The sequence below is a fragment of the Helianthus annuus genome, chromosome 5, assembly GCF_002127325.2.
Source record: "Helianthus annuus cultivar XRQ/B chromosome 5, HanXRQr2.0-SUNRISE, whole genome shotgun sequence".
Lineage (NCBI taxonomy): Eukaryota > Viridiplantae > Streptophyta > Magnoliopsida > Asterales > Asteraceae > Helianthus > Helianthus annuus.
In genome coordinates this window covers 172,180,279-172,193,197 of record NC_035437.2, presented here as the reverse complement: position 1 = coordinate 172,193,197, position 12,919 = coordinate 172,180,279, and the positions used below count along the sequence as shown (strand labels likewise).

The 12,919-nt window shown below is 39.2% G+C and overlaps 1 protein-coding gene across 1 annotated transcript; it reads right to left on the bottom strand.

The window, feature by feature from the left end:
* Nucleotides 1-605: 605 nt before the first annotated feature.
* LOC110942156 (uridine kinase-like protein 4) lies at nucleotides 606-9,541 on the bottom strand. Its single transcript, XM_022183887.2, has 16 exons — nucleotides 9,475-9,541; nucleotides 9,372-9,444; nucleotides 8,251-8,414; nucleotides 6,906-6,997; nucleotides 6,698-6,767; nucleotides 5,729-5,841; nucleotides 4,955-5,051; nucleotides 3,554-3,633; nucleotides 3,234-3,428; nucleotides 3,047-3,130; nucleotides 2,886-2,946; nucleotides 2,232-2,292; nucleotides 2,017-2,110; nucleotides 1,842-1,914; nucleotides 992-1,074; nucleotides 606-906 (listed from the first exon to the last, which is right to left on the bottom strand). The coding sequence occupies exons 3-16, from the start codon at nucleotides 8,399-8,401 to the stop codon at nucleotides 757-759; spliced, it is 1,404 nt and encodes a 467-aa protein (XP_022039579.1). The 5' UTR covers nucleotides 8,402-8,414; nucleotides 9,372-9,444; nucleotides 9,475-9,541; the 3' UTR covers nucleotides 606-756.
* Nucleotides 9,542-12,919: the final 3,378 nt, after the last annotated feature.

Here is a 12,919-nt window from a genome sequence, read left to right as displayed (position 1 = left end):
GATGTCAAGTAGCATCCACTATCTCTCTTTTTTATGTTTTGTGTTTTTCAGTATATAGTTTGTAAACAGTGTATGAAACAGATCGTAAAGTAGATCCTTTGGCTATTGCGCTTGAGGGTGAGGTTGTTGACCCGTGTTCGATCCGTTGGTTATTTTGTCTTTTTTACCTTTCTTTTTTAATTTCTTACTTTTCTTTTTTAGTTTTTTTACCTTTGTTATTATTTATTTGTTTTTATGATTACTTTCATTTGCCAATGTGGGGTTAACCCACCTGATTGAGGCACATATTTTTTTAATTATGTAATGTAACGTAGGAGCAAGTTTTGTCTTTAAAAAATGATTATTTACATTTTTGCCTACCTTTTTTTAACCCTTTTCACCTTTCTTTCTCACCTTTTGTAATTACCTTAATTTTTAAAATTTTCTTATTATTATTAGTGTTGTACCAACTAAAAAGTGCCGACGTTATGAGAATACCATAACAAACCTAAACGATACTGATCAAATTTCCTATGTGTAACGAACCGAATCGATACCGACCAAATCACCGCCACATAGTGCGGAAAAATCACCACATGCCGCGAAGCGCGTGCTTACCACTCACCTAGTTAATAATAATGACTAACAAGTAAAAATTGTCTTTTACACTAAAAAGGAAAGAACTGGGAAATCTTAGGTGATGAAGACGAAATCGAAGCCCTAATTGATATAATTCGAACCCATATGATCCGTTCCGTTCTAATAAACAACATTTCATTATTCATCGTCTGTACCAAAATATCGGTCTCCAAACTCACCCATTCCTGGAACAACACGAAACTCTTCATTCAAACCGGTTTCAATCTCAGATGTCACGATCTTTATTCTCGGAAACTCTTTGCAAACCACATGCACTCCTTGAGGCGCCTGCCAACGTAACAAAAACGCAAGTTTATTCAACTAGTTTAAGGATTACCGAACGTTGTAAAATTATGGTAGCTGATTGACTTACGGAGATTAAGTTTAGGAATATTATGTTTCCCTCTGGTACGCCTTTCTTTATAAGTAACTTGATAGCTTGGACCGCTGAATTGCCTGCAAAGAAACTTCACTTTTGTTAAAAAATAAAAACACATAACTTGGGGCGCAAACGAGCCGAGCTGCTCGAGATCGGCTCGAGAAAAAGCTCGAAACGAGCCGAGCCTTATCGTGCCCTAGCCGAGCTTGAGCCTAAAATAAAGCTCATTTATTTATCGACCCCAAGCTCGAGCCTAGCATTTGAAGCTCGTCAAGCCTTACAATATTAGTTTTTATTAATATTTAATAACATTTACCCCTTATTTAAAGTTGTATAGTAAATGAGCCGAGCCGAACTTATTTAAACTTGGTTACGAGCCGAGTTTGAACCTAAAAATAAGCTTGTTTAGTAAACGAGCCCGAGCTTCACGCATCGAGCTCGCGAGCCTAAACAAGTCTGTTATTTAAATTATTTTTATTTAATATATTAATTAATAAATAATAAACCAGCCGAGCTCAAGCTTGAGACACTACCAACGAGCCGAGCTCGAGCTCTCATAAGTTAATTGAGCTCGAGCCTGATCGAGCTAGGGCTCGGCTCGGCTCGTTTGCACATAACGAGCCGAGCTCGAGCTCTCATAAGTTAATTGAGCTCGAGCCTGATCGAGCTCGGGCTCAGCTTGGCTCGTTTGCACCCCTATCACATAACCTACCTTATGTATCACACTTAAAGCACATGATACAAGTGTCTATACGATTCTCGCAGTTCTCTAATCAAAATCGGTTCTTTTATTGAAACGTCCCTCTTAAAAGTTTATTTCAAAAATGGAAATGAGGAGGCGTGCCTGTTCCTAGTATAGGATCCAACAATAGCACGTGTCTTTCAGCGATATCTTGTGGCAACTTTTCATATATTAACTGCATCGTCGGTTTATGGTTAGGAGGATGAATTATGATTTATGAGGATTGAAACCATTTCAAAAAAAAAAAAAAAAAACATGGTTTATGGCAAAGTCAAACCTGTTGACCATTGTCACCTTCTCTATGAATAAGAATCTTTCCAATTTTAATACCCTTGCAACATGCTCGCAATGCATTTTCCATACTCTCACCACTGCCGACATTTTGGAATTAGACGGAAATAGTTTTAAAATATATTCGTGTGACCGAGTATGCATAGTTGGATACTTTATAGACGTTTTCCAACATTTCGAAGATGAGAGTTGGTCAAATACCTCCTAATAACAGAAACGCCACATAATCTCTTACAGAAGTCAACGCCTGTGTATACCGACCCTGTGTTCACACAAAACAAAATTGTTACGGTTATTGCATAGTAAATTTTCAAAAATAAATAAATAAATAAATAAAGAGTAAATTACAATTTTGGCCCCTGTGGTTATATCACTTTTACATGATGGACGTTATGACCATAAAACAAGAAGAGGTTGTATAACTTCAGTAAATTTTCATAAATAAATAAATAAATAAATAAAGAGTAAATTACAATTTTGGCCCCTGTGGTTATATCATTTTTACCCTTTTAGCCCAAAAAAGAATTTTTTAACATCTGAGCCCCCAGCGTCTTTTTTTCTAACCCTTATGGCCCCCTAACGTCTTTTTTTCTAGCCCTTTTGGCCCCTAACATTTAACGGATGGGGTTAGTGTTAGGGGCCAAAAGGGTTAGAAAAAAGACGTTGGGGCTCGGATGTTAACCACAAGGGTAAAAGTGATATAACCTCAGGGGCCAAAATCGTAATTTACTCATAAATAAATTAAACCACCAACACATTCTACTTTAGCTAAATATTTTATTTTATCAATTTAAACCAAAATAAATAGAAAATTAAATAAATGACTCATTTTCACACGTGAGTGCAGAAGCTCACCGGTTGGAGTTGTCACCTGCTTTTCCGTAAAAGGTAAATGTCCCAAACCATGCTCAACAACCTGTTACGCGTGGAGTAATTTTCCAGTTATATATAAGAACAATTATGCACATACAAAACTGAAAAAAAAAAAAAAAAAAAAAAAAAAACCAACAACTTACCAAACGAATCAATCGATCAGAATAAAAAACGAAATCATGTTTCGTTGTTTTAGCATCACGTATAAGCGTATGCATGCCACGTATCTACATAAAAGAACACGCAATACGATTCATAAAAGAAAGTGCGACAATAAAGATCAGTTCATGCAGTTTGCACAATTTAAATAGACGGAACTTCGAATATTACCTGAAAAGTTGAGTGAATAACGTATAAATTGGGATATATTTTGCAAAGATCGTGTTGACCAAGTTTTGTCCGAATGTGTTGGACAATTAAATCAATAGCTACATGGTTGTCTCCGCCACGCGGGATGATGATGTCGGCATACTTTTTTGTTGGGAGTATGAAGTTTTCGAAAGAAGGCTTCACAAACTTCGAGTACTGCATATAAGTTTAAAATTAATACAAGTGTTGACTTCAATCCATTGACTTATGAATGGGTCAACTTCACCTGTGTTTTACGTCAAACGGGTCAAAAACACATGTTAAAAGGTTAAGCAATTAACCTGATCAAGCACCAAACCGATCTCTCTTCCCTTTTCGGTTGTATCACGCCTTATTCTTCTCGCCAGACGTACATCAGCATCTGCATTAAGGTCAACATCTTAATGACTGAAGTTGGTCAAACTTTAATGTTTAACTCGGCAAACGGGTCGATGAAAATGTCTGGATATTATTGGTCAAAAATCTGAACTTCAGTTGGATTAAGACAAAATGGAAGGAAACTCGTGGACTTTAATTTTGGATTAATTATCATCAATATCTTGTATGAAATATGATATGCAAAATAGCAAATAATGTAGTTTATACTCTCTCCACATTCTAATTATGCTTTCCAATATTATATCCTACATGTTTTTATATATTTCACAAATGTTCAGTTTACGCCCTGTTTGCGGTATGCACATATAATGTATATATGTGTGGGCGCTCGGGGGGCAAAAGTGACAGTGCACTAATTTTAACGTTATTTTACTAATTTTGTGTAAATAATGTTAAAAGAGGGGGATGGTTAATCATGCATCATGTGGTGGCGTTGATAGCCGAAAGACAAGGGATTGCATGCACTAATTGGCCTTTGTCTTAATTGCCGAGTGTAATGTGCCTTATGTCCAAGGCTTGATGCAAAACTACCATCGAGCCGGGGGTCTCACTGGAAGCAGCCTCTCTATTCCTACCATGGTTATAAAAATCCCGACTAGTCTCTGATTAGTCGTTGATTAATCACTAATCGGAGGTTCACCGATTACTGGTCGATTAATCGCTAGGCGGTCAATGGCGATCCTATTCTGGCCAAATTTTGGCGAGATCCTCGCCAAATTTCGGCAAAATCTTACAAATTCCCGCAAATTACTTAAAAAGATGGGTCAATGAGGGGTTAAAACATGTCTACTTTAAAAAACTACATATAAAAATGTTTGTGTACATAAACTAAAAAGTACATATAAAAATCCCAATCCGTTTAGCTCCGATTAATCCCTATTAATCCCGATTAATCGCTAGTCGGTACCCTACCGCCCGACTAGCGTCTAGCGATTCTTACAACACTGATTCCTACGGGGTAGAGGTAAGGCTGTCTACATCTTACCCTCCTCAGACCCTACCTTAGCTTTGCTATTGGTGGGATTTACTAAGTACGATGATGATTAAAATTTACATTAAAAACAATCATTTTTTATTACAGATGGTAAAATGGTCATTTACAATATTACCATACACTACTTACTTTAGACAGGCATCACTTATCACCGGACACATTTTATAAAAATAGAAATAAAAAATAAAAATAAAAATAAAACCTTGAAATAGAAAATACAGATGCACACACCGGCTAAATCTGAAGAAAAAAACTTAAAAACGCACTACAACATGTGCATGAAAAACCAGACTTAATGAGTAGAAGGAACCTGTATCGACAAATATCTTCATATTCAACATATCGCGTACACGAGGATCATGAAAAATAAGTATTCCTTCCAAGATTATCACATCAGAAGGATTCACCTGCCAAAACGTTTAATCTGGTTTACATAGCACAGGTAAAAATTAAAAAAAAAAAATGGATGTCCAGTTTTGTTCAGGTTATATTCCAAGAAAGAGTGAAGACACGGATTATAAATATTGCGTATCACATTTTAAATAATGTGAGAACAGATGCAATGCAATGCATCGAACAAAATACATGACGGTCTTGGTTTAAAAAAGCGGGAAGCGCACAAAAGCGATGAGGCCTAAAATCGATTTTTAAAAAGCGAAGCGCAAAAGCGGTGAGCTTTTCGTACGCGAAGCGCAAAGTGATTATATAATTTATTTTATATATCCCATAAGTGTTTAGCATTCAATACCTATGATTTAGCTATAATTAAGCTTTATATATGTTTTAAAATGAAAAAAAACATAAATGTACAGCATAAAAAGCGTGGTGTACAACACTCAGAAGCATAGAAACACCCCATGTACAAAAAGCGCGCGCCTCAGCTGCGCCTTATGTCGATTTTCCCCCTAAAAAGCGCGCCTCAGCTGCGCTTCTTGTACACCCTGCGCCTTATGTCACACAAGGCGATCTACTTTGCGCCTAGGTGCACTTCGCGCTTAAGGCGCGCTTTTTTAAACCAAGATGACGGTAACTTGTAAATTGTCCAAAATATATAATAGATTAATAGCAACTTAAGAGAGCTAACCCTTCTCGAGGCACCGTTCTTATACGTCTTGAAATCATATTTTGGAATATCAACTGATTTTCCATGCTTCAACATCTCCATTGATGATAGTAACTTTTCAGTGTCGAAAGCATCTGAAAAATAAAATTAAAAACCATGGAAGCATGACGAATAAAATTTACAGCCAAAATACTGTAAAAGTAGGTGAGAGTAAAGGTGGACGCTTGGTTTTAAATTGCGTGATGCGCTCCGATGCGTTTAGTCCAAAAATCTGATGCGTCATGCGTGATGCGCGATGCGAGCGCATCACGTATGTGATGCGTTCTTTATAAAAAAAATAGTTAAAAATTATTTATACAATAAAACTTATATAAACATACTTAAAGTAAAACAACTGACGTAATTAGAAGATAAGAGTTGTGTTTTTTTGGTTCAAATCAAGCATACTAAGACGTTAATTATGGAAAAAACCGAACACAGTTCATAAAATCTGGAAAAAAAGCATAAGAAACAACGTTGCGTGCATCAGAGCGCATTATGCGATGAGCGCATTATGCGAAATGCGCGCAATATTCTCGCATCACGTAAACGCATCGCATCAGCTGTTGCGATGCGCTCTCATTAGTGCATCGGGCGCATCACGCATTATGCGCGCATTTTAAAACCAAGGGTGGACGGGTCATGTGGGTTGGGTCACAGGTCAAAAGGGTGAATATTTGATACGGGTCAGGTTTAAGGGAACCATTTTTGTCCAAAAGCTAGGTTTTTGGGGGATTTTTTTTTTTTTTTTTTTTTTTGGGGGGGGGGGGGGGGGGGGTTGTTTAGGTTTTGGGCGGTGATGTAGTAGGTTTAGGTTTAGGTTCTTGGACACTTGTCACTCTGTAATGCCTTCTTACACTTCTTATTTTTAGAAGCCTTTGTAGAATAACTTGACCCGTTACTTGTTTCACGGTTCGGTTCAAATCCATGAATTAAGGTAGCAAAACCCACCAGGATGATCAAAATTGTACTCATGAACCTTTAAAAGTTCTTCAGAAGTCAAACTACGATAAAATGAGTCCTGCCAAAACACCCATAGATATAATATATGATCTAGAATTACATACTCATTTCTTGAAGTGATTTAAATATAGTAACTGAGAGATATATAAGAATTAAATTAATAACCAACTAAAAGCTTTAAAAAAATAAAACAAACCTGGTTAACGAGTACGACCCGCTGATCGTGAAGCTGATCAATGATCATATCACCTACTGTTTTCTTCCCGGATGATGCACCTCCAGCAACACCTGATCGATGAATAAAACTAAACAAATTAAAAAATTAAAAAATAAAACAAACGACGTCTTCAAATTCGGAAAACTATCGAATCGCCAGAAAATGCAATTTGGACGTTACAATTGGCTTTGAGACTCATAGTTGTTAATGACGAATAGCGACAAATAGTGATATGGTACTTTATATGCTACATAGCGAATAGCGATAAATAGCAGGCGGCTATTTTATAAATAACGGATACACTAGAAAAAAAATTAAAAATTATATGTATATTATATCAAAATTACCCTGGCATATATATATGCTATTTTACATGTATCCATAGTTATTAAAGGCGTTAGGCGCATAGGCCTCGCCTGGGGCCTAGGCGCAAGGCGCAAAAAAAAGCGCGGGCCTAAGGAAAAAAAAGTGTACAACAAAAAACACTTAAAATATTTAATAGATAATTAAGAAAAAGTATATCGTACATTACGGCTTAACGTACTTCACGTACAACAACGTGCGTGATTTGTTCGATAACATGCGTGATTAATGTTTTCAATATGCGTGATTATTGTGTTTCAACATGCGTGATTTTGGATTTTTGAGTTATAACGTGCGTGATTTTAAAATGAACGTGCGAAATTACCTGTCGCACGTGATGTACGTTAACCTTCCTCTAGAAAATTAATACTATTCTTTAAATAAAAATAAACTAAAGCTATTATACAACATTTAACACCCTCTTAATATCGTCTATTTAGTACCAAAAGTTATAAAATGCTAGTTTATTAGTGTAGAAAAGTAGTTTCGTTAGATAAAAGTAGAAATCCAGCTAGAATCTTGCCAGAATTTAGAGAATTTGGCCGAAAACTCTCAAGAATCTAGGAATCTCGCCGGAATCTGCGAATGAACCATCACCTGGAGAATTAAAGCGCAATTGCCTCGCCTCGCTAGGAGATTAGGCCTAGGCGCAAGAGGCGATGGCTTTTAACAGCTATGCATGTAACTTTAACAAAAACCTAAAATCCAGCTATTTTATAGCTATATTTAATTGCTATTTATATTAAAAAAAAAACAAAAAAAGTAAAGTGGTGCTATTCTCGTTATCCATCGCCGCAACCCGAATAGCGACACTATACCTATACTCTACGTAGCACGCTATAGCGATCGCTACGATTGCTATTGACAACTATGCTTTGAGTATCTTTTTACTATTATTATTCTTTTAAATAACAAAAGTTATAAGTTACAATATCTATGTGTTCTATCCTGCGACACATACCAATAACGAACGGCTGCTTATGCGTTTTTCCCGCCATTAAACCCGATTCCTGCTCAATCTGTGTATTTCGTGTCTCGATATTTCCGTGCAAACCAGAGAAGTGTACCCCTGAGGATGCTTCAGTTAAATCCTTAATTGAATTCGATCCCATTCACAATGACCTTCTGCATCACAAAACCAAATCATCAAATTCACCCTACTCCTAAGGTATATTAACAACATCATTTTTTTTGAACAGCAAAGACCCGAGACACCCGGATCACCCGGCAAATGGTTCACCCCTCCGCCCGAAGAAAAGAACGTGGCCTGGCCCACCCGCCCCCGATTTAGGGGTGCTAAACGGGTCGTGTTTGCGGATTGGCGGGTGGTTTAACCCGACCCGAACCTGAAAATTTTAGACGAACCCGAAATATGTCGTACATATGAACCTGAACCCGACCCGAATATTGGCGGGTTCACCAAACACGACCCGCCCAACTCGAAATGTTTTATTTTTTAATTATTTTCTGAAATCAATATATTAAAACCAGACCCTAATATTGGCTGGTTCACCCGAACACGACCCGTCCAACCTGGAATTTTTAAATTTTTAAATTTTTTTCTGCAAATAAATATATTAGAATTAAAATTTACTAAAAAACACAACTGTATATAATAAAATATAATTACATTCAAATTATAAAATTTTATGTCAAGTTTCTCTTTTTATGTTATAATTATGTCATAAAATACACACCAAACTTAATTTATAACATAAAACACTGTTTATATTAAAATTATGTCATAAAATACACACCCAACTTAATTTACAATATAAAACATATTGTAAAAAAATATAATATAATATAAATAGGTTAAACGGGTTGCGGGTTGACCCGAACCCAACACGTTTAGCTAAATGGATTCGCGAGTTCAATCTGAAACTGACCGGAACCCACTTATACTAAACTTAAACCCTATGTTGTGTTTTTCGGGTCGTGTCAGAAATTCACCTCTGCGCCGTGTAAACCCACAACCGAGAAAAACCTCTGACTTAACCCGGAGCAAATGAACAAGAATTAGTGAGATGAAGTTAGAAATAAGTAAAATGAAGACATTGCAAAAAGGAGAAGTAAACAGACCTTGTGAGGAAGAAGATTCGGGGTAATTTCTTGATTTTAACTTTTAACGGATACATTGAATTTATTTATTTATTTATTTATAGGGAGGGAGGGATATATATATAAGAGGTGCGTGTTTATTTTGAATTAGGGCACGAACGAAATTGGGGGAAATTAAAGGGTACTATCGATTTGGATATTATTATGATGCAGAAAGATGACGTGGCGATGATTAGGATGTGGACCCATGGATAATGGCAAAGTCGGTGGATGAGATGTTGTTACTTTCCACGTGGCAGTAACAAAAGACGTTCGTATATGATAAAACCGCATAATGACAATACCATGTGTCGTCTGTATGGATTTCTTTTTAGGCAGCCGAGAAAGAAATTCATTCCATCAAACAAACTGTAGGAACCGTTCGCGTAATTAAATAAAATAAAACAAATTTTATTAATATGATTACAATACAGAAATAAGAAAGCTAAAATACTAGTACGAATACAACTGAAATAAACCAAAGTACAAGAAAGGAGTAGAAGCAGAGTGGCTGAGTCACGTGTTCAACACGCTTCCCTTAAAACAAATTCCGAGTCTCCCAAGAAGAGTACTCGTTTTGTTTCCCAGGGTACAACAGCCGGAGCAGTAGTACTGCCGGAGTTCGCCTACAACCCGAAGGTTACCTTGAAAGCTGCAAGAAAATTCTGGAGAGAAAGTTTAGATTGCTGTTGTGTTGCTGGTGTCATTCTGAAGTGGGTATGGAGCTGTATATATACAGCTCCTAGGTTGAAACAGTCAAAATGAATTAAATGAGAGGTTTAAATTGCATTAAACGTCTTCAATGCAATTTAATACGTCATTTAATTCTCAGTCAAAGCCTATTAACTCGTCAGTTACGAAGCTGGACTGAAACTGCCCTGTCATTCAATGCTGGAAGCTTCTGCGCGCGCGCGCGCCCATGCGCGGTGCCCCATGCGGCGTGCGGCCTCTTGGCTCACTGCCGTGCGGCGTGCGGCCTCTTGACTCACTGCCATGCGGCGTGCGGCCTCTTGGCTCACTGCCGTGCGCCGTGCGGCGGTGCGGCGGTGCAGCTCAAGTCCGTCCATGCGGCGGTGCAGCTCAAGTCCGTCCATGCGGCGGTGCGGCGTGCGCCACGTCACCTGTGAGTCTATACATGCGCGCCACACAGTCGCGCCGTATTGGCTCACTCTGGTGCGCCGCACACGGCACAGTAGGACCCATGCACCATGCTCCCAACCGCGCGCCTCGTGTACCCGCGCGCGCATGCGCATGACTGCCACGTCATGCGCCGCATCACCTACCACTTGGTCCTTGCAACCCTTGTGCTTCACCACGCGCGCGCGGTCAAAAATACAAAGGCGGCTCTCAAGCACGTCACCTGTGAGTCTATACATGCGCGCCACACAGTCGCGCCGTATTGGCTCACTCTGGTGCGCCGCACACGGCACAGTAGGACCCATGCACCATGCTCCCAACCGCGCGCCTCGTGTACCCGCGCGCGCATGCGCATGACTGCCACGTCATGCGCCGCATCACCTACCACTTGGTCCTTGCAACCCTTGTGCTTCACCACGCGCGCGCGGTCAAAAATACAAAGGCGGCTCTCAAGCGGCTCGCGGCGATGCGAGCGTGCGAAGTGCAAAGTGCGCCATCAAAGCGCCACATTGCGCCTCATCGCCCACGCCACGCGCGCGCGCGCGAGTGTGTGCGAGTGCGAGTGCGAGTTAGGGTGCTCCGCACCCTTCGCGATGACACTAGTGAGTGCTTCCATGAAACAATAAGGATGGAGAGTTCCACCTTAAATACCCATTTAAGTTCCATCCCTCCTCCTATGTGGGACAAGGTGCTACTTTTCCCTTTAGTTTCAACATTGAATGTTCCAAACACCCAACTTTGAGCATCGATATCTCATTCATCTTAGCTCGGTTTTGGACGTGGTTTAGTTCGTTGCGAAGCTCTTCCAACATAGAACACAAACCCACAAATAAATACATAAAACCCGCTCATTTTATTATATTTATTTCTAGTCCAAAATAGGAAAAAATCATTTTCCTATATTTGTGAAAAATGCTATTTTCACCTATTTTTCCAACAATCCCCCACATGAAAAATGCTATTTTCATCAAATTTCCAACAATCCCCCACATGTATGGAAATGGATCTTTTCCTTACACTTTTCAAAGATAAACTTCGACAGTTGAGTATTGCAAGATAGGTAGGTTGAAGCCTTTGAACCTTCTTTTGTGAAGCGCACTTAGCTTACTAGCGGTGTGTAGACGCGATGTCCTTGAACATACCCCCATTTGTGTAAACGACAATACACTTCACACAATACTCTCCCTGGTTTGGCCAACTCCTCATTGTCGTGTCCTATTATGGTCCTGGAACACTGGCCTGGTTCTGCGAGAGCTCTAGGATTTGCGCACCCCACAAATCCATTTGAAGCGACCCCACTTCTCTCTAACATAGGTGATTCCCTTGAATCATTAAAAGCATCATGGTTATTTGATTTCCCGAAATCATTAACCTTAATATGCTTAACCTCACTTCATGTCACTGATTGGAATGGACTAGGAAGTATATGTAACTCCCTTTTATTTAGTTTGGGGTACTCCCCCACAGTGACTCCGTTTTGGTAATATGATTAAGTTGTCCTATTGAACTTAGATCTTGGGATCTCCAGTCAACTAAGTTAGGTTTCCCTCATATTCCCATTTACCACGGGCTTTAGTCCCATTCCTCTTGACGACGTTTCTACTAACTCTCTGCTTAAGCCTTTTGTAAACGGGTCCGCAATGTTATCCGCTGATCTCACATAATCAATTGTGATAACACCCGTTGAGAGTAGTTGTCGTATCGTGTTATGTCTACGTCGCATATGCCTTGATCTGCCATTGTACATCAAGCTTTGAGCTCTACCAATCGCTGATTGGCTATCACAATGTACACATATGGCTGGCAAAGGCTTTGGCCATCTTGGAATATCTTCCACGAATTGACGTAGCCATTCCGCCTCCTCGCCTGACTTATCCAAGGCGATAAATTCAGATTCCATTGTGGATCTCGCTATGACCGTTTGCTTAGAAGACTTCCAAGCAATAGCAGCTCCTCCAAGTGTAAACACGTAACCACTTGTTGATTTGGAATCTTTATTATCCGATATCCAGTTTGCATCAGTGTATCCTTCGATCACTGCTGGTTGTCGGGTATAATGCAGTCCATAGTCTCTTGTGTATCGTATGTATCTAAGCACCCTCGTGATAGCCTTCCAATGATCCACGCACGGATTGCTGGTGTATCTACTTAGCCTACTCACCGCGTAAGCCAAGTCGGGTCTAGTACATGTCATTAGATACATTAGACTGCCTATAATTCTTGAATACTCTAACTGAGCAACTCCATCTCCTTTATTCTTCTTGAGATGTTGGGAGGTATCAACTGGAGTTCGAGCGACACTCGTATCTCCCGAGTTGAATTTTTCAAGAATTTTATCCACATAGTGAGATTGACTTAACACAAGACCTTCTTGGGTTCTTATGATCTTTACT

Bases quoted from the DNA above. Each gene is read 5' to 3' on its own strand.
- LOC110942156 (XM_022183887.2), bottom strand. From the start codon at position 8,401: ATGGGATCGAATTCAATTAAGGATTTAACTGAAGCATCCTCAGGGGTA. The intron at 6,998-8,250 runs GTATGTGTCGCA...TTCATCGATCAG, and splicing joins TAAGCAGCCGTTCGTTATTG to GTGTTGCTGGAGGTGCATCA. The intron at 6,768-6,905 runs GTTTGTTTTATT...GTGTTTTGGCAG, and splicing joins GGGTCGTACTCGTTAACCAG to GACTCATTTTATCGTAGTTT.